The sequence below is a fragment of the Molossus molossus genome, unplaced genomic scaffold (genome assembly GCF_014108415.1).
Source record: "Molossus molossus isolate mMolMol1 unplaced genomic scaffold, mMolMol1.p scaffold_m16_p_7, whole genome shotgun sequence".
Taxonomy (NCBI): Eukaryota; Metazoa; Chordata; class Mammalia; order Chiroptera; family Molossidae; genus Molossus; species Molossus molossus.
In genome coordinates, this window is record NW_023425401.1 from 60,617,803 (window position 1) to 60,639,698 (window position 21,896).

Consider the following 21,896-nt stretch of genomic DNA (forward strand, 5'->3'; position numbering starts at 1 on the left):
CATCCTTGCCAACACTTGCTGTTTGATGGTTTGTTGATGGCGGCCATTCTGACAGGTGTGAGGTGATACCTCACTGTTGCATCTCTCTGATGATTAGTGATGTTGAGCATTTCTTCATATGTCTCTTGGTCATTTGTATGTCTGGTTTGGAGAGGTGTCTATTCAACTCCTCTGCCCATTTTTTAATTGGGTTCTTTGTCTTCTTTTTGTTGAGTTGTATGAGCACTCTCTATATATTGGAAATCAACCCCTTATCTGATATATCATTGGCAATTATGCTCTCCCATACAGTGGGTAGCCTTTCCATTTTGATGATTGTATCTTGCTGGGCAGAAGCTTTTGAGTGATGTAGTCCCATGTGTTCATTTTTTCCTTTGTTTCTGTTGCTTTAGGTGATATATCAGTGAAAATTCTGCTGCGTATGATGTCCGATATTTTGTTGCCTACATTTTCTTCTAGAATTTTTATGGATTCATGGGTCCCATTTAAGTCTTTTATCCATTTTGAGTTATTCTTGTGTATGGTATAAGATGATGGTCTAGTTTCATTTTGTTGCATTTGGTTGTCCAATTTTCACAACACCATTTATTAAAGAGACTGTCTTTACTCCACTGTATGCTCTTGCCACCTTTGTCAAATATTAATTGAGCATATTGCCTTGGGTCCATTTCTGGGTTCTCTGTTCTGTTCCACTGGTCTATATGCCTGTTCTTGTGCCAGTACCAGGCTATTTTGATTACAGTCGCTTTGAAGTATAACCTGATATCTGGTATTGTGATCCCACCTACTTTGTCCTTCTTTTTCAAAATTACTGTGGCTATTTGGGGACTTTTTTGGTTCCATATGAACTTCTGAAGTATTTGTTCTAGTTCTGTGAAATATATCCTTGGTATTTTGATGGGGATTGCATTGATTCTATAGATTGCTTTGGGTAGTATGGACATTTTAATGATGTTAATTCTTCTAATCCATGAACAAGGTATGTGCTTCCACTTTTTTAAATCTTCCTCTATTTCTTTTTTCAATGACCTGTAGTTTTCTGCAAATAGGTCCTTTACTTCTTTGGTTAAGTTTATTCCTAGGTATCTTAATTTTTTTTGCCGCGATGGTAAATGGGATTGTTTTTTCAGTTTCTCTTTCTGTGAGTTCATCATTGGTGTACAAGAATGCCGTCAATTTCTTGACGTTAATTTTGTATCCTGTTACTTTTCCAAATTCACTTAAGTCTAGTAGATATTTGATGGAGTCTTTAGGGTTTTCTATGTATAATATCATGTCATCTGCAAATAATGACAGTTTCACTTCCTCCTTTGCAATTTGGATCCCTTTCCTTTTTTCGTCATGTCTGATTGCTGTGGCTAAGACTTCCAGTACTATGTTAAATAAGAGTGGCGAAAGTGGACATCCCTGTCTTGTTCCTGTTCTTAATGGAAATGTTTTTAGTTTCTGCCCATTGAGTATGATGTTGGCTGTAGGTCTTTCATATATGGCCTTTATTATGTCGAGATATGATGCAATTAGCTTTTATGGTCTGTCAGAAAATATACAGGAACCCTGGACACCTGGATCAAATGCCATATATTGATATTTGGATTGATATAACTACAGACAAACCCAATTATATTTAAAAATGTCAGTGTTCAGAGGTTCAAAGAAAGGAAAAACAGTTTTGTTAACAATGCCTCAGTCTGCCCTGAAGGATGGTAACTCCTCTCAGCCCCGAGGAAATTATACCCCATCCTTCAGGAACCCCTGAGGATATACTAAAATGTTAACTAACCTGAGTTTGCCTACTTTGGGTTCTTATTACAGAAAAGCTAGAGGATAGATTTGGATCTGTTAATGATCTATTGATTTGAAAAATGTCTATTGAAAGTATGAATATATTTGCCAATCTGAGGAATGTTAATTACTTGTCACAAAAAAAGAAAGAAAATCAGCCCTGGCCTGTTTTGCTCAGCGGTTAGAGTGTCGGCCTGCGGTCTGGAGATACCCAGGTTTGGTTCCCACTAAGGGCACGTACCTCGGTTGCAGTTTGTCCCCGGCCCTGGTTGGGTCGTGTTGGTGGCAACCACTCGATGTGTCCCTTTCACATTAATGTTTCTCTCTCTCTGCCCCTCCCACTATCGGAACAAAATATCGAAAAAATGTCCTCAGATGAGCTCAAAAAATAAAATAAAATAAAAATAAAATGGATCGCTTTCCTTGCAAGAAACTTAGGTTTATAAAAAAAAGAAAGAAAGAAAATCAACATTTCTAAGAGTTAAAAGTTCAGATTAATTTAGAAAGAAATTGCATGACTTTGATGAAAGAAGGTATAAGGTATGGAAATATATATATATATATATATATTTTAAAGAAAGTTGTTCTAAAACTGGTTATTTCTGGATGGATAAAAAGGTTTATGAAAATTAAAAGATTTGTTAAGAGAAATCTTAGAAGGAAATCATAAATAAGATAAATAATGAATTTAATAAGATACATGAATCTAAAATAAATTAATATAGAATTTATTTGGTTCTTTTTCAGCCTGTTAAAAGGGAAAAAGGTTTTTTCCCCTATATTTGTCTGGGACGGAAAAGTTATATATATTCTTGAAATGGTTCTATATTATGTTAATCAGGTACTTGATTCCTTAAAGACCCATTTTCTTTATCATAAGAAGTTTCACTGACCTATGTTTATGTTTAACATCTGTTGTTATCACTTTAAATGAATAAATAATTAAATACTGTTTTATAATAATACTATATAATCTTTTGGTCAAATATATTTGACAACCTTCCCAGGATTTGAATTTTAAGAAACTTTTTCTTGACCTTGAATTAGCTTTGAGTCATTCCAATAGGACCTGGAATTCCTCAAAGATTTGTTTTCTCTCCTTATGAAAGGAAACCAAATCAGTGCTGATGGCTTAACACAGTCTGTTTCCCCACTGGAGTATGGGTAAGGGGACAACAAACTCCAAATGCAAGAACATACACACTACTGAGAGTGATTATTTGTTCACTTAGCAGATGCATAGAATGCCTCTTATATGTGGGTCCCTACTAATGCTGTGGGTTATACAAACACAGTCTTCATTTTAAAGGGGCTTATGAGATATTTGGTAAAATCATGCTTGGGTTATTTAAAGAGAGAACATAATTAAGCCCCAGAGGCCTGAGGATCAAGCTCTTTTTGGTTTAACTGAGAAAGTTTTTTCTTTCATGATGCTACAATTTACTCACATGTAAAAAGGAAAAAATGGATCTGAGCTATGGTTACTAAAGCATAGATAAAAAGATACCTCTGGCCCTGGCCGGTTTGGCTCAGTGGTTAGAGCGTCGACCTGCGGTCCTGAGAGACCCGGGTTCGGTTCCCGCTAAGGGCACGTACCTCGGTTGCAGTTTGTCCCCGGCCCTGGTGGGTCGTGCGGTGGCAGCCACTCGATGTGTTCCTTTCACATCGATGTTTCTCTCTCTCTCTCTCTGTTCCTCTCTCTCCCTCCCACTCTACCTGAACAAAAAAATGAGAAAATGTCCTCGGGTGAGGATAAAAAAAAAAAAAAAAAAAGATACCTCTGATGTACTTTAGGTCTCCACCTGAGAAGGGGTTTATGAAAAGAAAATTATAAAAATAATAAGAATTTAAGATTTATAAATGATAGATGATAGGAAATTGACATAAAAGAATAAAAAGATGATGATTCTTTGCCGCTTCCTCCTGCCTTGCCGTCAGGAAGAGCTTCTCTCAGAGCCTCAGCTGTTGCGTCCCCTATGTATGGGAAGACCCAATGTCTAAACGGATATGGATGTAGTTGGATGTATTGGCTTCTTTGTGGTGAGGGCTCAATGCCTCTCTGCAAGGCTTATTAACATTCTCACAGGCAAGCTGTTTAACTATTGATGTGCCAGCCCTGAATCACTTATTACTCTGTCATCTGCCAGTCTTTTATGGTGTATGTCCCCTTCTCCACTAATGACCTGTATAATTGGAAAAAACAAAACCCCTCTTTCTCTGACAAACCCCACGGATTAATCTGTCTGTTAGAAACTGTGTTTCACACTATAGAGAAGCAGCTAAGGCTGTTCTCAGGTCAGACGGAGAACCCACCTCTGATCCCAACTGTCTCCGTCACCGGCTACTCACATCCCCCAGGTAAGGAAACTCTTGAACAATATTGCCTGGCTCTATTACGGGGCGTCTGGAAAACAACTGAGAAACCAACTAATTTATCTAAGGTAAGCAAGACTATTCGAAAGCCAGGAGAATCATCAGCCGCTTTTTTAGAGCGTTTGATGGGAGCTTACCTGCTGTTTACACCCATAGACCCGGAAGTCCCTAATAATAGGAGAGCTATTAATATTGCTTTTGTTACCCAGTCAGCCCCAGATATTAGGAGGAAATTACAGATGTTAGAAGGTTTTGACAAAGCTCAAAAGAATGCCACCTATCTAGGCTATGAACTGAGAGGAGAAAAACAGTCCCTCTCCACAAACCGCACTGAGGCCATTCTGAAAATACCCGACCACAAAGAAACAGGTCCGGGAATTTCTAGGAGCAACTGGGTACTGCCGCCTCTGGATACTCTGATTTGCAGAAATCTCAAAGCCCCTATACACCAGTACAGGGGGAAAGGCAGACGATTTAACTAGGACTAAAACTGAGGAAAAGGCTTTCCAAGAATTAAGAGAGACTCTCATCAGTGCCCTGGCCCTGACCTTACCTGACCTCAATAAGTCTTTCCAATTATTTGTCTCTGAGAACTGAGGATTGCTAAAGGAGTACTCACACAGGCCCTCGGTCCCTGGAAACGTCCAGTGGCCTACCTATCTAAGAGACTAGTCCCAGTAGCCTCTGGGTGGCCACACTGCTTAAGGGCCATAGCAGCTATAGCCCTGCTCATTAAGGAAGCCTCTAATCTGACCCTGGGCAAGATTTACAAATTATAGCACCCCATGCTATTGAAGCCCTACTCAGGAATTCCCCTGAACCATGGATGTCCCATGCCAGAATTATCCAATGTCAAGTGCTCTTGTTAAAGCCCCCAAGGATTAAATTCCTAAAGACTACTGCCCTAAACCCTGCCACCTTGCTACCTGATGATGACCCAGCAGAACCTGTTCATAAGTGCCTCAAGGTCCTGAACTCCTTGACTAGTCTTTGAATGGACCTCAGAGACACACCCTGGCTGGACCCAGATGCTGATCTCTATATAGAAGGGAACAGCTTCATGTCAAACGGCACCAGATATGCAGGAGCTGCTGTGGTAACACAAGATAAGGTACTCTGGGCACAGGCATTTGGGACATGAGACTTCTGCATAGAGGGATGAACTTATAGCTTTAACACAAGCCTTACGATGGGAAGGGCAAAAGACTATAAACATTTACACTGACAGGAGACATGCATCCGCTACTGCTCGGGTACATGGGACCCTCTATCAGGAATGAGGACTTTTCACCTCAGAGGGAAAGGAAATTAAAAACAAAGCTGAAATCTTAGCCCTATTAGAGGCCATCTGGCTGCCTCAAAGGGTTGCCATTATTCACTGTAAAGGACATCAGATAACCGATGACCTGGTGGCCCAGGGAAATGCTTTTGCAGATTGGACTGCAAAAGAGACTACCCAAAAATGAGTGGGGCCTCTCCAGATTTTACCTGTGCTACCTCCATGAAATCTCCCTAAAATTTCCTCTTATACAGAAGAGAAAAAAGAACTCGGAATTAAACTAAAAGGGAACATAAACCCTTCTGGTTGGTACATACTTCCTGATCAGAGAATTCTATTACCTGAGGCACTAGGGCGAGATCTTATTTTTAAGACTCATCAGAGTACCCACCTAGGGGGAACTAAACTGATTGAACTTCTTCATCAAGATTATTACATTCCAAGACTTCACCATTATGCCAAGCAAATTGCAGCTGGCTGACCTACTTGTGCTCAAATAAATACAAAACAAGGAAATGCTCAATTGGGAATTCTACTACGCAGACAGAACCCAGGGGAATACTGGGAAATAGACTATTGAAATAATTCCAGGAAAGTTTGGTTACAAATACCTACTCGTTTTTATTGACACTTTTTCAGGTTGGACAGAAGGCTTCCCAACTAAATCTGAGACAGCTCAGACAATAACTAGGAAATTAATATCAGTAATAGTCCCCCAATTTGGCCTCCCTTTAGCCATGAGGTTCGACAATGGCCCGGTGTTCATCGCCCAGATCACACAAGCCTTAGCTATAATTTTAAAAATTACTTGGAAATTACACTGTGCATACAGACCTCAGAGTTCAGGACAGGTAGAAAGGATGAACTGAACACTAAAGGAGACTGTACTAAATTAAAATTAGAGACAGGGAAAGATTGGGTCAGCCACCTTTCTTTTGCCCTATTGCAGTCCGATGTACTCCCTATATTAAGGGTCTCTCTCTCTATGATATAATGTACGAGAGACCACCACCACTCCTCCCCAAATTGGGAGAAGAAACCCTAGCTGAACTAAATAACCATTATCTTCTTAAGTCCTTACAGGTTCTGCAATTTGTCCAATGGAGGAACCATCAGATAATAAGAGATTCTCTCCCTAAGCCTTCTATTCCAGGTGACTCAGATCTCCACAGTGTTCAGCCCGGAGACTGGATCTGCACCGAGAAAATTTAGCCGGCTTCATTGGAACCTAGATGGACTGGTCCTCTGCCTGTAATTCTCACCACTCCAACAGCCCTTAAGGTAGCAGGTTGTCACTTTGGGATTCATCACTCCCAGGTAAAGAAGGCTCATTCTGATAGATACCAGAAAAATGGACCCTTCAACAGATAGACAACCCTTTCAAGGTAAAATTACTCTGATCCTGATCCTGCTACTTGGGACTTCTGTTTCTATGACTCGGGAAAATCCCCAACAGCTGACTCAGTATCTATGGAACCTTAGTCGGACCCATGATGGACACATTATTGCCACTAACACATCCTATGGAACCCCAAGCTTATATTTTGACCTTTATAATATGTTCAGGAAATCTCTGTCAACAGACCATAATCTGAAATTTCCAGCCAGCTCCTATTCAGGCATAAGTGGAGATGTCTATGGATATAAAAATCTGAAATTTGGGAAAGGACTCTAGCATATTCAACACTATATCTGCCCTGATGTGGGGAGATCTGACTGTGGGACTCTAACTTCTACTGTACAGCTTGGAGCTGTGTGACCATAGCACCTCGGCATAGGGATAATAATCCCAACATTTGATTTCACCATCTGATTATACCCCGACCTGAGAACTGCTCCAAGATAAGAAACTGTAACCCAGCTATGATAACTGTCAAAATCTCCAATGACCCCACATGGCTCACAAGAAAAACTTGGGAACTACGTTTATATGTATCAGGGAAGGACCCAGGAACTGCTTTCATTATTCAGAAGATTCCTATAAACATACACCTAAACATACACCAACCTAGTCTTCAACCCTCTGCCAGACCAGGGCCACCCTCTTCATCTAGTCACCTTTGAACTGATCAGCTTTGCTGAGCCCTGAATGATACCCCAACCCTCAAGCAGGCCCCTTCTGGGCACCTTGGAAACTGTCTTTAAATTCATAAATAGCAGGACCTCTTCTATTGTTGCTCTTAGGACTACTTTTTGGCCCCATAATTATTAACTGGTTGACTAAATATATCAGAGAAAGAAACCATAAAGTTAAACTTATGGTCCTAAGCACCCATTACCAGAGAATTCAAAATTTAGGTAAGAAAACAATGATTTGATTCCCCTGAAACCCAGTGGGGAATGTAATGGCCTGCTCTTATCACCTCGTCCTGATTAAATAAACAAAAGGCCAACTATGAAGATTTCAGAGGCAAACTGAGGAAGTACCAGCTGGCCTGGTACTCCTCTAAATGAATTTGTCATCTAAGTGAATTTTTTAGGTTTTAGAACTTAGAAAACAGAATGAATAGCAGGATGAATAGCAGGATAATGTGTGATGACCCAGTTCACCCAGTTCTCCGTCTCAGCTCCCTCCCACCTCCGTTTCCTCTCCCCCAAGGCCAACAAGAAATACCAGTTGCAGAAGTTTGTAACAAGCCCCCTATAAAATAAAAAAGTAGATGAGCCCTGGCCGGTTTGGCTCAGCGGTTAGAGCGTCCGCCTGTGGTCCTGAGAGACCCGGGTTCGGTTCCCGCTAAGGGCATGTACCTCGGTTGCAGTTTGTCCCCGGCCCTGGTTGGTCGTGCGGGTGGCAGCCACTCGATGTGTCCCTTTCACGTCGATGTTTCTCTCTCTCTCTCTTCCTCTTTCTCCCTCCCACTCTATCTGTGCAAAAAATGGAAAAATGTCCTCGGGTGAGGATTAAAAAAAAAAAAAGTAGATGAAAGTTGGGGCTGATCTCCGAGAACGCGGGATCAGTCGCCAGCCAACTTTGCTCTCTACTTGGCTTTAATTTGGCTCTGGTGGTCTCTCAGTTCTCTTGCGCCACAACACTTTAAATTTGAGATGTATATTATTTTCCAATATGGCTCCTAAACATGAATGATGTCTTCCAGATTTAATTTTGAGTACATTCAGTTTTTTTTCCTACCAGAGAACTTATCCCAGCATAAAATTATGTTAAGACAAATCCTTAATATGCCAACAAACAGATTTGATTAAACAAACATACTCATAATCTGGCATTTTTGGTATGAATATGTCTTGTGTATCATCTTCCATGTGCTGTGGGTCAACACAGAGGTCTGTGATTCCACTTGCATTAAACTTTCCTTGAATATTTTGAAGACGCTTCCATAAGTCATTATAAAGACGCAATAATTTAGGGTATTCTCCTTCAAATGCCTGTTTCAAAAATATAGAAGCTGCCAAGATAAACAATAACATGCATTAGATAAATGATAAAACAATAAAATGTAGCAAGTATAAGTTTCTTTCTATATGGGACAAATAGCCCACATTATAGAACAAACAAGAGATGTATTCCAATGAGGACATTTGAAATAATGCTGGTATAATTATATTAACTAACATAAATTCACGTTAGAATAAATTCACGTTAGAATAAATCTTTAAAATAATGCTGATAATGGTAATTTTCCACCCAAGACTATTCACTGCATTTGATACATTTGTGGACCATATGTTTTAAAATATAATCTACATAGCAATAGGAAAATAGAAAATTATATTTTAAGATTTCAATTCCTTCTCTCAATGATTGATAAAACAAGTACACAGAAAATCAGTATACATAAAGAAAACCTACACAACACACAAAATTTACTTAACTAACATTATCCAAAACAGCAAAGGACATAATATTTTCAGGTGCACATGAATCAACAGTTTTTATGTCATAAAACAATCTGAACAAATTTACAAGGTTTCAAGTCATATAAACTATATTCTATAACCAAAATAGTTTGATTAAAAATCAGTAACAAAGTTATCTTTGAAATTGCCTGGCCAGTGTGGCTCGGTGGTTGAGCATCAACCCATGCATCAGGAGGTCGCCAGTTCAATTCCCAGTCAGGGCACAGGCCCAGGTTGTGGGCCAAATCCCCAGTCAGGGGACATGTGGGAGGCGGCCAGTCAATGTTCTTTCTCATTGATGTTTCTATCTCTCTCTCCCTTTCTCTCTGAACATCAATAAAGAAAAGAAAAGAAAAAAAAAAGATATATTTGGAACTAAAAAACATGCTTCTAAATAAATAACTCATGTTGTTCATAAAAATACAAAACAACACAAAGCAAAAGGGAAATTAGAACATATTTTGAACTCAATGGAAATGAAAACACAAAATGAAAATTTGTGCAAAGGAGTATGTGGGAAAATTTATATAAACATCTATATTTGAAAAGAAGACAAATCTCAAACCAATGACCACAGCTTCCAACTTAAGAATACAGAAAAAGAGCCCTGACTGGATAGCTCAGATGATTAGAACTTTGTCGCAATATGCCAAGTTTGCTGGATTGAGACTCCATCAGGGCACATATAGGAATCAACCAATGAATGTATAAATGGGTGGAACAACAAATAAATGTTTTGATCTCTCTCTCTCTAAAATGAAAATATAAAATAAAATAAATAATAGTAAAAACATAGAAATAGAGGAGCAGATAAAACCCAACACAGATGAAAGAAAATAAAGATCTAAACAGATATCAATAAAACAGAAAAAAAGAAAATCAGTAAAAACACTGAAATCAAAAAATGTTCCTTAGAGAAAATGAGTAAAATTGATAAACTTCTAGCCAGATTGGTTAGAAAAGGATATACAAAGATTGATTAGGAAAGGAGAGAAGAAACAAATTAGCCATATCAGGACCAAGAAAGGTCACCTCCTACATATTCTGTAGATGTTAATAGGATCATAAAGGAATTGTGAATAACCTTATGCAAATAAATTTGAAAACTTCCATGAAATGTACAGATTCCTTAAAAGATACAAATTAATAAAGCACACTCAAGAAGAAATAGATACACTGAACAGTTTTATTATCCATTGAACTTTTTAGTTAAAAACTTTCCCACAAAGAAAATACACAGTCCCAGATAACCTCAGGGGTAAATTCTATCAAACAATTTAAGGAAGAAATAATACTAATTGCAAACTCTTTTTATGTATTTATTTAATTTTTTTTTGAGAATTTTTATGAGTTTATTGAGCCAAACTGACAACACTGCTGAGAAGCAAGACCTCAGCTCTGCCAATTCTTTTTTCTTTATTTATTTCTTTATTAACTTTTAGAGAGAGAGGAAGAGGGAGAGAGAGATAGAAACATCAATGAGAAAGAACATCAATGGCTGCCTCCCGTATGCCCCACACTGAAGATTGGGCCCACAACCTGGGCATATGCCCTGACCAGGAATCGAACTGGTGACCTCTTGGTGTACAGGTCGATGCTCAAACACTGAGCTACAGTGGCTGGGTTCTGCCAATTCTTTTTATGAGACCAACATAACCCTGATAAGAAAACCAAAATCCTAACAGAAAAACAAATAAACAAACAAAAAGAATAATATCCATGAAACAAGATAAAATAGAAAAGAAAGAAAAAACCAGGAAAATGAAGAACAAAAGAAATTAATACAAACAAAAAGAATACAAAAAAAGAATAATATCCTTCATTAATGTAGATGTAAATATTCATCAAATCTAGTCCAAGAGTATATAAAAGAATGATACATTATGATCAAGGGGATCTCCTACATATTCTGTAGATGTTAAGAGGATCATAAAGGAATTGTGAATAACCTTACGCAAATAAATTTGAAAACTAAGAATTCACAGTTGGTTTAATACTTTAAAATAAATCAATGTGATTCTGTAACAGGGAATAAAAATATTATACTACTCTAACCATGAAATGGAATGAAAATAAAATGTGCTAACAAACTAATAAAAGGAATTCACATACTGATAGTTTCCCCATAAGTATATTGCAGTATATTCCAGATCCTGCTCATACAAGAAATGGCCTTGACCACAACTTCAGTTGACACACATAGCCCAACTGCAGGAATTTGGCAAGAACTGACCAGTTTCAGTGTGCTAACATTAAAGTGGATATCCATATCAGGAGGAAAAAGGATAGTGCCTGCATATCCACAGTCCCTCTTCCTGATCTCTTTGTTCTTTTTTCCCTCTCCCTCCCTATAAAAACTCTTGCCTGTACTGATATACTAAGGTGGGTTTTGGACATGAATCTTGTCACCCATCTTCTCCAGATGCTATCACTCTAATAAACCTTTATCCTTTTTCACCAGCATCGGCCTCATGAGTTTGGTTTTCGTGATGGCAGGCAGTCAAACCTTGGTTCCAGTCACAATTCATCATATTAAGAAACTAAGATGAAAAGTATATGATCATATATTTATATGGATGCAGAAATAACATTTGAAAAAATAAAAAGTTCATTCCTACTAGAAACTCTTAGTCTACTAGAAACAGCAGGGAATATTCTCAACCTGATGAAAGGCACCTACCAAAAAAATCCCCATAGCTAATGTGATACATAACAAGGCTTAATGCTTTTGTCCCCAAATAAAAAAGAAGACAACGATGTCTGCTGTCAACACCTCTATTTAACATTATCCTAGAGGTTCTAGTCAGTGTAGTAAGACCAAAAACAAAACAAAAAACGCCAATCAAACAAACAAACAAACAAAAAATTCAGCTTGAAAAGCCACAAGTGATACCACTATTTTACTCACAAACATCATTATATAGAAAATCTGATGGAATCTATAAAAGAGCTACAAGAATTAATAAATGAATTTAACAAGGTGACAGGATATAAGATCAATGTGTTAAACTCAACTGTATTTCTATCTACTAGCAATGAACAATCAGAAACTGATATTGAAAAAAATACTTATAATAGCATTAAAAATATAAACTACTAAGAGATATATCTGACAAAAATATTTGAAAACTTTTAACACTAAAAGCAGCAAAAACAGTGCTGAGATAAAGTAAAGAAGATCTAAATAACTGAAGAGAGATAACATATTCAGTTTGGAAGACTCAATATTGTTAAGTTGTAAATTCGTCCCAAATTTATATATAATAATCAATGCAGTTTTTCTTTTGTAGAAATTCTTTTTTTATGTCAAAACTTTATTTTTAATTATAAAAGGCATTATTTTTCCCCCAACACCATTTATCCCTTCTATGCCTTCTTCTACCTCCACCCACCGTCCTCCCTCACTTTTATAGAAATTGAAAAAAAATTTCTCAAATTCATATAAAAATGAAAAGCACCAGCCTAGCCAATGTGGCTCAGTGGTTGAGTGTCAACCCATACACCAAGAGGTCATCAAATCGATTCCTGGTCAGGGCACATGCCCAAGTTGTGGGCCAAATCCCAGGTAGAAGGCATACAGGAGGTGGTCAATCAATGTTCCCTCTTATCAATGCTTCCATCTCTCTCTCCCTCCCTTCATCTCTCTCTAAAATCAATAAAGAAAATAGAAACCACCTAGAATAACCATAAAGAATAAAGTTGAGCCCTACCCAATGTGGGTCAGAGGTCAAAGTGTTGGCCTGCATCCCAAAAGGTCACAAGTTTGACTTCCAATCAAGGGCAACATACCTGGGTTGCAGGTTCGATCCCTGGCCCCAGTTAGGGTGCATGTGGGAGGCAACAATCGATGTGTCTCTCTCACTTAAATGTTTCTCTCTCTCTCTCTTACTCCCTCCCTCCATTCCACTCTCTATAAGAATCAATGGAAAAAATATCCTGCAGCGAGGATTAGTAACAACAACAACAAAAAGAATAAAGTGAAAAAAAAAAATAACACTACTTGATTACAAGATTTATAAAACTATATAAATCAAAACATTGATATTAATGTACTGTACAGGCAGATAGAGAGATGAATGACATAAAACAGATTTCAAATTTTGACCAAGGTGTAAAGGCAACTTAGTGGACACCAGGCACATTTCAACAAAGAACACTAAAACAATTAGATATGTATATGAAAAAAAATTTAATTCAACCTTATATAAAAATTAACACAGAGAAGACTCAAGACCCAAATATAAAACCTAAAACTATAAATCTTCTATAAGAAAGCATGAGACAGCCTTCTGTCCTTGGGTTAGGCATGAACACAAAAGTATGATCTACAAAACAATAAACTGATAAACTGAATGTTATCTAAATTGAAAACATCTGCTCTTCAAAAGACACCTAAGAAAATGAAACAACAAGCCCCAGAGAGGAAAAATAAATTTTTCATAAAATTGATAAAGGATTTGTATCTAGAATATATAAAGAACTGTCAAATCTCAATAATAAGAAAACAACCTAATTTTGAAAGTGGGACTTTTATCAAAGAAGGTATATGAATAAGCAAATAAGCACATTAAAAATAGTTAACATTGGAGGTCAGATGGGCTTCCATAAAGATGGCGGCATAGGTACACATGGTACTTGCCTCCTTCCACAACAACACCAAAATTACAACTAAACTACAGAACAAACATCCTTCAGAACTGCCTGAAATCTAGCTGAACGGAAGTCCTACAACTATGAAATTAAAGAAGAAGCCACACTGAGACTGGTAGCAGGGGTGGAGACACAAACAGGCTGGTTCCATACCCACATGTGGCAGATAAAAAACAGGAGAGACACCTCAGTTGGGAAAGTCCTCCCTGAGGAGCAAGGGATCCCCGTCTCACCTAAGGCTCCCAGCTCCGGGTTCCAGTGCCAGGAAGAGAATTCCCCATACCATCTGGCTATAAAAACCAGTAGGAACTGAGGCTGAGGGAGGCTGAGGCTGCTGGAGTCCCAGGCAATACCTCTTTTTTAAAAAAAATCATTGTCAATCATTTTATTTTATTTTATTTTTTTAATCCTCACCCGAGGACATTTTTTCCATTTTTTGTTCAGATAGAGTGGGAGGGAGAGAGAGAGAAACATCGATGTGAAAGGGACACATTGAGTGGCTGCCATCCACACGAACAACCAGGGTTGGGGACAAACTGCAACCGAGGTACGTGCCCTTAGCGGGAACCGAACCCGGGTCTCTCTGGACCGCAGGCCGATGCTCTAACCGCTGAACCAAACTGGCCAGGGCGTAGGCAATACCTCTTAAAGGGCCTGGCAGGGACTTTCCTGGACTTGCTCCCTCTGAGCTCCATTGTGGAGGGGCAGCAGCTTGAAAGGCACCAGAGATATATGGGGAAGAACTGAGTTGTTTGGCATCAGGGTGAGGGCTGGAAAGGCAGCTTTCTCCAGGATAGACCTGCTGAAGGAGGCCCTTGTTCCTTTGGTAAGCCCTTCCCCCACGGAGCCTCTGACCAGCAGACACCTGCCATATCTGGAATTCCAGCAATCTGGCTCACACTGTTTTCACTGCCCTAGTGGCTCCCTGAGGCCCTGACCTGCCCAACTTTCTGGCCCACCCAAGCTGTTTCCAGTGGCTTTACCATCGGATTGGCCTATTTTGGCTCCTGCTTCAGATTTCTTCAAACAAGCAGCATCTGGCCTCAGTGAGGCCCATACCTCTCATTAAGTGGTCCCAGGCCTAGCACTAGAAGCTACCAGCCTTGGTTCACAGATTGGCTTTGCCTGGACACCTCTAAGCACAGCACAAGAAGCAGCCATTGGCAAATCGCTTTGTAGCTTATGCCTAGTGGCCCTGGGTAGAACACAGGCAGTGGCTGACCTTGACCCAAAGCCACACACCCAGTGAACAGCTTCAGATCATGTCGAAGCACCACCACCAATTACCTCCACAAGTGACATATTCAAGGAATGGACTCAGTGGGTACCAGAGCCCTGCTGAAGTAAGTCTTGCTCTGAACAACTGATCATCCAAGGTAGTCAGAGGCCAGTGGTCAATGGTCACAGCCAGTCCTTACAACTGATCAGCATGAGTAAATCCCTCCCAATGATGTGCCAATAGCAGTGAAGACTCAATTACAACAGAATAGTATAAAGTCTAGATGAGGAGTGTACCTTGAGGGCCCACCTGGGGTGATCGGGGCCACTGGACCCTCCAGGACATCTACTGTAAAAGTCTGCCATAGGAAACCTAGGAGATATAGCAACTCTAACACATAGAAACAAACATTGAGAGGCAGCCAAAATGAGGAGACAAAGAAACATGTCCCAAATGAAAGAACAAAATAAAAGTCCAGGGAAAGAACTAAATGAAATGGAGATAAGCAATCCAACAGATGTGGAGTTCAAAACACTGCTTATAAGGATACTCAATGAACTTAGTGAGAATTTCAAGAAACTTCGTGAGAACATCAAGGAACTTAATGAGGGCCTCAAGAGCATAAAAAAAGACCAGTCAGAAACAAAGGATGTACTAACTGAAATAAAGAATAATTTACAGGGAATCAATAGTAGAGTAGGTGAAACCAAGAAGCAAACCATCAAGTTGGAATATAAGGAAGCAAAAAAAACCAAAAAAAAAACCCAATCAGAATAGCAAAAAGAAAAAAGAATACAAAAAAATAAGGATAATATAAGGAGGCTGTGGGACAATTTCAAACGTACCAATATTCACATCATGGAAGTGCCAGAAGGAGAAGAGAGAGCAAGAAACTGAAAACCTATTTGAAAAAATAATCATGGAAAACTTCCCTAACTTGGTGAAGGAAACAGATATACAAGTCTAGGAAGCACAGAGAGTCCCAAACAAGTGGAACCCAAAAAGGTCCACACCAAGACAAATCATCATCAAAATGCAAAAGGTTAAAGACAAAGAGAATCTCAAAAGCAGCAAGAGAAAAGCAGTTAGTTTACCTATGATGCAGCTTCCATAAGACTGTCAGCTGATTTCTCAAAAGAATCTTTTCAGGCCAGAAGGGATTGGCAAGAAATATTCAGAGTGATGAAAAGCAAGGACCTACAACCAAGATTATACTGCAAAGCTGTCATTTAGAATTGATGGTCATGTAAAGAGTTTCCCAGACAAGAAAAAGCTGAAGTAGTTCATCACCACCAAACCAGTATTATATGAAGTGTTGATGGGTTTTCTTGAGGAAGAAGATAAAAAGTATGAACAATAAAATGTCAATAAATACATATCTATCAACAAATGAGTCTACAAACAAAATGAGCAAGCAGAACAGAAACAGACCCATAGATACAGAGAACTTTTTGTTGTTTGCCAGATGGGAGGGGAACTGGATGAAAAAGATGAAGGGATTGGGAAGCACAAATTGGCTGTTAGACTGATGAACCACAAAGGGAAGGGGGTAGGTGGGGCAGGAAGAGAGAAACCAAAGAACTTATATGCATATATGCATAACCAATAGATATAGACAATAGTGAGGGGAAGAAAGGAGGGGAGCGGGTGTGGGAAGGAGGGGGTCAAGGGGGGGAAAATGAGGGACATCTATAATACATTCAACAACAAAGATACATTTAAAAAGGAAAAAAATAGTTAACATCTTTAGTCATTAGCAAAATGCAATGAAAATCAATTAAATATGACAATATTGCTGTTAATAGTGGATAAAATAAAAAGATCAAACGTTGGGGAGGAGAGAAAAACTGGAACTCTCATCTACTGTTGGTGGAAAACAAAATTGTACAATTATTTTGCAAAAGCATCTGTCATGTCCTTAAAATGTTAACTACATGCCTGGCCAGTGAGGCTCAGTGGATTGAGCACTGTCTCATGCACCAAGAGGTTGCCAGTTCAATTCCCAGTAAGGGCACATGCCTGGGTAGTGGGCTCCATCTGTAGTAGGGGATGTGCAGGAGGCAGCTGATCAATGTTTCTTTCTCACCAATGTTTCTATCTCTCTCTCCTTCTCCCTTCCTACCTAAAATAATTAATAAACATATTTTTGAAAATGTTAAAAATATACCTACCATATGGTCAAACCATTTTCTTCTAGACATTTATCCAATAAAAATAAAGACATATGTCCATATAACTACTTGTATATGAATATTCAAAGCACCTTTTGTAATTGCCAAAATTTGAAAATAACCCAAATGTCCAACAATAGGTATATATATAAACAAAATCTGGGACAATGGAATATTATATCCATCAATAAGAACACAAGCACAATATAGATGAATCTAAATATAATCATGCTACATGAAAGACAAATAGGAATACATAATTCATGCTTTATCATTTAATTTGTACTACGTTCTAAAAAATGTAAACCAATATACAGTGATAAAAATCAGATCAGTATTTGCCTGGGGAAGGAGAGAGGAGATGGAATAGAGGGGAATTACAAAGGGGTACAGGTAACTTTTATGTCCTCAGATCTTGACTGTCATGGTTTCATGGGTATGCATATATATGTCAAAACTTACCAAATGGTACACTTTAAGCATGTTCAGTTTAATATATGTCAATTATACCCTAGTAACACTATTTTTGGTTTGTTTTTTGTTAATCCTCACCCGAGGTATTTTTCCATTTAGTTTTAGATAAAATGGAAGGGGGGTAGGAAAAGAGAGAAACATTGATGTGAGAGAAACACACTGACTGGTTGCCTCCCGTACAACCATGACCCTGACTGAGGCTGGGGATCAAACCTGTAACCCAGGTATATGCCTTTCATGGGGAATTGAACCTGAGACCCTTCTATTGTCAGGATGATGCTCCAGAGGCTAAGCCATACCGGCCAGGGCTAAAGCTGCTTTAAAAAAAAAAAAAAGGAATCACCAGGGTGGGGCAAACAGTGTGAGCCAGGTTGCTGGAACCCCAGATATGGCAGCTGTCTGCCACCCCAGGGAAGGGCTCACCAAGGGAACAGGGGCCTTTGAAAGCACATCTGTCCAGGAGAGGGCCCCCTCTTCAGCTCTCCCTCCAGGGTCAAGCAGCTCAGTTCTTTCCCGTGTATCTCTGGCGCCCCTCAGGCTGCTTTCCCTCTGAGCTTAGAGGGAGCAAGTCCGGGAAGAAGAACTCTGAGCTGATGGTCTAACAGTTTCTGGTGCCAGAGATTTCTTTCTGCAATAAATGGAAGGAAAAAAAAAAAAAAATCTGGGCCCACCTGGGTGGGGTTGAATCTCCCAGGGAGGAGCCACTGCCTCTCCCAAGGCCCTGGTAAGAAATAAGATGGTCACTGTTCTGCATTCTGCATTGCCACAACTTAGCAAAAGCTCTGAGCGCCCTCCAAATCCTAAGTTTCCCCACACAATTCCAGCCCAGTCCGCCCTCCCTCTGCTGGAGCCCAAGAAAGACACATACTCTTCATCTCCAACAGAAAGATGTTTCTCTACTACTTCAGCCAGAAGAATAGTTCCTCTTCGCTCAGCAACCACTCAGCCAATGAAAGGCTTTTACAGTTCAGCCAATGAAAATCCACCATACCTCAGATCCCCAGGTTCCTGCCAAGGACTGTTTGCTTTCAACAGCAATCTGAACCCCATGAACATTCCTTCCTTTTGTCCTCTGGACTTGTTTGTGGTTCATCATTAAAAGGCATGTTCTAAATTGCAACTCTTTGTTGTTCTCAAATAAACTCATTATAAAAAAAAACACAAAAAAACTCTCAGAGAGGATTTCTTTGAAATCCCTCCTCCCCTGAAGAAGCAGCAATCCACCACAGCCCTGAGTGTCCCAATACATTCCTGCAAGGGTATGGTAATAATGGGAAGCCCTAATTGTTCTTTATCCAAGCCACTTATCAGGTTCATATTTGTCACAAGCAATGCAGAGAGATGGGAGGTAACTTCAAGTTTCCTTACTGCTTATTACAAAAGCGGTAGATTCCCACTTGCGATGTGAACTCACAGCAGGCATACCAACCACTTGGGCCTATATTCTGTTTCCTAATGAGACCTAGAGGCTAGGGAACCAACCAATACTCTGAGCCTCAAGCTGTTTGCTGTGCTGTGATTAATGAAGTCCTTTTGCACTGACTCAGGAGCCTCATGTCTTTTGACAACATTCAGCAAACCTTAGCAGTCTAGCCAAACCATATTCTTTTGGTCATTCTCTCATAAAAATCTGTTCTTTGCACCCTGGCCGGTTTGGCTCAGAGGTTGGAGCATCGGCCTATAGTCCAGAGAGACCCGGGTTCAGTTACCATTAGGGGCACATATCTCAGTTGCAGTTTGTCCCCAGTCCTGGTTGGGTCGTGTGGGAGGCAGCCACTGGATGTGTCCCTTTCACGCTGATGTTTCTCTCTCTCTCTTCCTCTCTTCTCTCCCACTCTATCTGAACAAAAAATGGAAAAATGTTCTCAGGTGAGGATAAAAAAAAAACCTGTTCTTTGCCTTCTTTGCATTTAACACAATTTCTAATTATATTTTTCTAAAGATTGTTTTCTCAACTTGACTGTAAACTCTATTAGGACAAGAACAATGCTCGTTTTCTTCAATGCATTATTTGGTACTCAGCACAGCACCTGATATAGTAGTAGAAATTGAGTAAATATATATATATATTTTTTTAATCCTCACCTGAGTATATTTTTTGCATTTATCTTCAGACAGAGCAGAAGGGAAAGAGGGAAGAAGAAAGAGAGAGAAACATCGATGTGAGAGAGACACATCAACTGGTTGCCACCCACACGACCGCAAGCGGGGCCAGGGACAAACTGCAACCGAGGTACATGCCCTTAGCGGGAACCGAACCCAGGACTCTCTGGTCCGCAGGCTGAAGCTCTTACCGTTAAGCCAAACCAGCCAGGGCAAGTAAATATTTCTTAATGATAGAATGAATTAAGTTTTTTAATGGACAGTATGCTTACTTTCATAGAAATTTTATCTATACAAAGAACAAATCATGATTAAGAAATTCAGAGAGCCAAACTTTGACTATATTATCTCAGTTAATGTGATTAATTAACTTCATGCTAGTTAAGTCTAATATTTAAAGCTTATAAATATTACATATTTAATTCTTGAATCTATATTCTACTTTACTTTCTTTTATATGTAGTTATAAAGTATTCACAATAACTACCTACAAACTCGATTATAATAAATTATTTGATAAATATTTGCAGAACATATATTGCATACCTTTATAATCTAACAAATCATTTACAGATAGAAAATGACAGGTTATCAATTCCCTGTTATTTGGTTATTTATTTATTTATTTATTTTATTTTTTCCTTTATTGATCTTAGAGAGAGAGGAAGTGAGAAGGAGAGAGAGAGAAACATCGATGAGAGAGAACATCGATTGGCTGCCTCCTGCATGCCCCAAACTGAGGATCGGGCCCACAGCCTGGGCGTGTGTCCTGACCGGGAATCGAACTGGCAACCTCTTGGTGCATGGGTCAGCGCTCAACCACTGAGCCACAATGGCTGGACAACTTGGTAATTTATTACCCAGATTATCCCCTTGTGCAAGTTATTGTTCTTTTTAATTAATTACTAGTAATTCCAACATAGGCATTAACATGGAGATGAAACTCATATTAATCAATTTTATTACTATTAAAATAATATTTTATAATTTAGAAAAATAAATTTATGTACATACTTTTGGTCGAGGGAAAGAAACCCTCAGATTAAGACTATCTGTGAAGAAGAAGCAGAAGAAAGGAGGAGGTGAAGGAGGAGGGGGAAGGGGTAGAGAAGGGAAAGGAGAAAAAGAAATTAAGAAATAAAACCCCCAAAAAAGAAAAAAAAAATTTAAAAATGAAAAAACAAACAAAAACTGTGTCTTTGTTTTTATTCCCTTATCCCTGACTTCTTCAGTTCATTGTAATAAAAACTTGTACATTCAAAAATATGTAAGCTTAGACGCACCCAAACCTTGAGTTAATTCATGTAGAGATGAATAGAAATTGTGTATTCCTTCTTTTTCTTCCTATCTTTAGTCCAGTACCTTGTTTTACTTTCTTCATAGCAATGAATACTATAAGAAATTATTTCTTAATCTGTGTTGACTATCTTCCTCATTTAGAACGCAAGTGTAATGACAGCAGAGGTATTATTTGACTTGTCTCTATATTTCCTTTACCTAGAATAACATGAGGCACTGTGAGTCAATAAATGTACAAATGGACTGAAAAAAGAACAAAGAGAAGTCTAGCTTTGGAATAAAATAATTTCCTCAGATTCAAATAGTCTAGTCTTTTTAAAAAAAATTATTGTTGACAGTACTATAGATGTCTCCCCTTCCTTCCCCCATAGACACCCTCCACCCTACTTCTGCCCCATCCCCCAGGCCTTCACAGAACTATTGTCTGTGTCCTATATATGCATATAAATTTAATCTCTTTCCGCCCCACCTCCTTTCCTCTGAGATTAGTTGGTCTGTTCCCTACTTCCATGTCAATGAACCTATTTTGTTTGTCGGTTTATTTTGTTCATTAGATTTCACATATAAGTGAGATCATGTGATACTTGTCTTTCTTTGACTGGCTTCTAATAGTCTAGTTTTAGTTACCTCACCACTCCCAGATTGCCCAGTTCGAGGCTTCAGAGGATACCTTAATATTTGCTTTATCCCA

The 21,896-nt window shown here is 38.9% G+C and overlaps 1 protein-coding gene across 6 annotated transcripts in view; it reads right to left on the reverse strand.

The window, feature by feature from the left end:
• The window catches only part of COG5 (component of oligomeric golgi complex 5), a 439,997-nt gene that overhangs the window by 111,422 nt on the left and 306,679 nt on the right, over positions 1 to 21,896 (reverse strand). For all 6 annotated transcript variants that reach the window (XM_036246141.1, XM_036246143.1, XM_036246142.1 and 3 more), the window contains one exon: positions 8,646 to 8,838. In XM_036246141.1, coding sequence (XP_036102034.1) covers positions 8,646 to 8,838 — 193 coding nt within the window. The remainder of the gene's footprint in view (positions 1 to 8,645; positions 8,839 to 21,896) is intronic.